Source organism: Pelobates fuscus, chromosome 5 (genome assembly GCF_036172605.1).
Source record: "Pelobates fuscus isolate aPelFus1 chromosome 5, aPelFus1.pri, whole genome shotgun sequence".
Lineage (NCBI taxonomy): Eukaryota > Metazoa > Chordata > Amphibia > Anura > Pelobatidae > Pelobates > Pelobates fuscus.
The window spans coordinates 181,098,175-181,102,175 of NC_086321.1; the positions used below are offsets into that span (position 1 = coordinate 181,098,175).

The following is a 4,001-nucleotide window of genomic DNA, read 5'->3' on the forward strand; positions in this document are numbered from 1 at the left end:
AAGACTTTAGAACACATAGTGCAACACAGTTTGTCGCGAATGGTGCTGCATAGCAAAAAAACAGCCAAAGTGACCATGATGAGCCTTGTCCACTTCTGAAAGGGCCTTCAGTGGGAACATGAGCATCAGAACTGGACAATGGAGCAATAGAAAAATGTTGACTGGTCTGATGAATCATGTTTTCTTTATAGATCTGTTTTCTTTTAGATCAGGTGTGTATTCGTTGTTTAGAGGCAATGATGCTATGGACAATGCTCGGCTGGGAAACCTTGGATCCTGGAATTCACATACCACCTACCTAGAGATTGTTGCCAACCATATACGCTGCTTCATGACAATGGTGTTCCTTTATGGCAGTGGCCTCTTTCAGCAGCCTAATGCACCCTGTCACACTGCAAACACTGTTCAGAAATAGTTTGAGGAACATGACAAAGAATTGCAGGGTTTGCCTTGGCCTTCATATTCCCCAGATCTCAATCCGATCTGTGGGATGTGCTGAAAAAAACAAATCCGATACATGGAGGCACCACCTTGCAACTTGTAGGAGATACAAGAATCTGCTACTAATGTATTGGTGCCAGATGCCATAGGACATATTCAGAGGTCTTGTGGAGTCCATGTCGTCTCGATGCAGCATGATGGCAGCCTGCACAGTACTAGACACACACACACATATATATATATATATATATATATATATATATATATATCTTATGTAGCAGTGTGAGGGAACACTGCTATATTAGCCTCAGAATGGCCCTTTCAGTGTTCCCTGACTAGATGGGGATAAAAATCAGGTTGCTCTAGTACATCAATTAGGGAGCTATATAAACCTTATGCAGAGGGAAATCAGTCTCTCCTGTGAAGAGCTGGGACGGAGACAGAGAGTCAAAAAGAATGCTGAAACTGTGTGGAAAAAAAGGTATTTTGCAAGTCTTTATTTTTATTTGTTAAACTACTGGGGTCAGTAGCATAGAAAGGGTACTCTATGGTAGTTAGTCTCCAGTGTGGAGTAGGAGTTTATTTTGGTTTCATGTTTTGCTGTGGCTCAATTGAGGCCTGCATGCTAAATAAAGCTTCCCTCATATCGGACGAAAGAACTGTTTCTGTTATTTATGACCCAAGACCCGGCCATCCTGCTACAGTATGTATATATATATATATATATATATATATATATATATATATATATATATATATATATATATATATATATATATATATATATATATATGTATGTATATACATATATATATATTTTCATACCACATGCATTTACAAGATGATGTAATAAGCCTTTTTCTTTCTGTTTTATGCTAGACTGGTGCTTCAATGGACAAAAAAAACAACACCCAAGTTATTGAATTTATTCTAAAGGGATTTTCTACTGATTCAAATCTTCAAATATATCTTTTTGGAATATTTTCACTTATTTATGCTTTAACATTTATGGGAAACATGATGATAATTGCTACAGTAACCAGTGAACCTAAGCTTCATTCTCCCATGTATCAGTTTCTTAGAAGCTTGTCTCTCACTGAGATCTTCTATATATCAGTGACTGTCCCGCGCATGCTTAGAGACTTACTACAGCAAAAAAGAACCATTTCTTTTATAGGATGTGCTGTTCAGCTTTACTTTTTTTGTTTCCTTGGTACAACAGAGTGCTTCACTCTTGCTTTCATGGCATATGATCGATATGTAGCCATCTGTTACCCTCTTCATTACACATCTATAATGACTAAGGCTAAGTGTTTACAGCTCTTAGCAGGGTCGTGGCTCTCTGGGATACTCTTATCTAGTGGTCAAATTTCATACATGTTCAGCCTACCCTTCTGTAATGCAAACATAATTGACCATTTCTTTTGTGATATACTTCCAGTAGTAAAGTTAGCATGTGCTGATACATTTGCTAATGAACTTGCTATCTTGCTATACAGTTCTTTGGTTATACCACTACCCTTCTTGCTTATACTTGTGTCCTACATTCAGATAATTTTTTCTGTACTCAAAGTGCCTTCAGCAGATGGGAGGAGAAAAGCATTCTCTACATGTGGTTCCCACCTTACATCAGTCACCTTGTTTTATGGATCAGCTACCATAACATATCTAAGAACTAAAACCAACAACACAAACGGTGGTGCCAAAATATGGTCACTTCTTTATGTTGTTTTTATACCCATGCTGAACCCTATTATATATAGTTTAAGAAATAAAGAGATTAAAAAAGCCTTAAAGATGCTTATACTTCAAAGAAAATAATAGTAAAAGAAATAATGAATAATGGTTGCAAAACCATGTTAGTTGCACACGAATGTTGATTTACAATATAAGCTACATTGAAAGGTAACATTAAACTTATTTTTTTGTTCAATATTTCATTTTTATTGATCATTTTCTTTACAATAACTATAAATACAAAAATTGTAAATACATATCTCTATTACATAAAAGAAATAAAGCACAAGATAAAACAAACATATAAACAAACAGTAGCAGCTCCAACATAAGCTTAATATTCATATCCTGATAAAAAAAGGAATTCCACATCCCTATATCTCCCATCATATTCTTAATTTTAATCTTATGATTTTTGTTGATGCTAATCCTACCATTGCTTATCCTTTTAGGTCAAAGCATAACCCATCTTTTGCTCAAACTTGTCCTTCTTATTTGCTTATACACATATATACATTCAAACGTGCACCCATGCATCTATATCTATATAAGTGTACACCTATTCATATATACTTATTGCCACGAAAGCACCCTATTTCATGAGTGTGCGTGACGTAGTTGTGGTGGTGAAAGTGTTAAACTTCACTATTTGTCTGCACAAGACCACCCACATTTATAAAAAACATAACTATTACTATTTTAATGCTGCCATCACCAAGACAATTTATAAATGGGGAGCCTTGGTCCCCCAGCTAAATCAATAATAAAAACCCACCAAGTACAACTTAGCACAATATTTAAGGAACTGCAATAATACTAATTAGTCTCTTCAGGTAACGTGATTCTTTACCAGACGAAGGCAGAACTTAATAAAGGAATATTTATTATGAGCAAAAAATAGTCACAGTGCATATAAACATATAGATGACAATCAAAATTATTGTCACCAACAACAGATAAAACCAAAAGGGATCAAGTAACAGAAAGTCCCAAACACTTACTCATCTCTTCAAATTAAAAACTTCAGCCCTAGGGGGTAGGAAAGATGGTGACTCAGAATTAGATTCTGGCCCCAAGCAAGTACAATGCACACTTCAGGATCATAAGAGATATACACTGTGGATTACCACGCCTCAACCAGAGGTGGAATTAAGGTGTATTTATAGAAATACTAAGTGACCACCCCTGTGTGTCCAGACCCTAATCAATCCAAATGGAAATATTTGGTTCTCTCTTCTCTTATGTACCTGCCACAGAAATAATAATTGCATCTTCAAATCTGTTTTCCATTCCATTTTTCCATTCAATAGACATGTCGCACTTTTTACTTGTGACCCAATATAGCAGACATCACAATCCCTTCCCCTAAGGTTAAGTTATGCCAGTCATGTTTGGGCTTGTTTAGAAGATGGTGCGTTCCAAATATAACATAAATGAGGCTTAATTATTATTCTGTGGGTAAATAGTAATGTTTTTCTTTTGGATATGATACTGGAACAAGGCTAATAGCCATTAACATATCAAAGAGATTGACTCATCAATTAAGAAGTACAGGCCATAAGGCTGAACAAGACATTCAGGCTTTTCAATTGTAGAATCTCACACTTTGCAGAGCCTTTGAGTAATTCACAGGATCCATTCCTATGGTAAACCCATTTTCACATTCCTATGCAATTTACATTATCCCTTCTGTCATCTGACCTTTCATACAATCAAATTAACCCCTTTTGGCATTGACAATATTCCATCTCTACCAGGCAGGTACTGTACAAATTACATTAAAGGATAATATTCCATAGTGCAATAATGAATTATGCACCATT

At 35.7% G+C, this 4,001-nt stretch overlaps 1 protein-coding gene across 1 annotated transcript; it reads left to right on the forward strand.

Annotated features, from left to right (window-relative positions):
• Positions 1-1,332: 1,332 nt before the first annotated feature.
• On the forward strand, positions 1,333-2,903 carry LOC134612682 (olfactory receptor 10A7-like; the record flags this gene model as incomplete). Its single annotated transcript, XM_063457103.1, has 2 exons — positions 1,333-2,228; positions 2,885-2,903. Coding segments are annotated over exons 1-2 (915 nt in total), but the record flags the coding sequence as incomplete, so codon positions are not given.
• Positions 2,904-4,001: the final 1,098 nt, after the last annotated feature.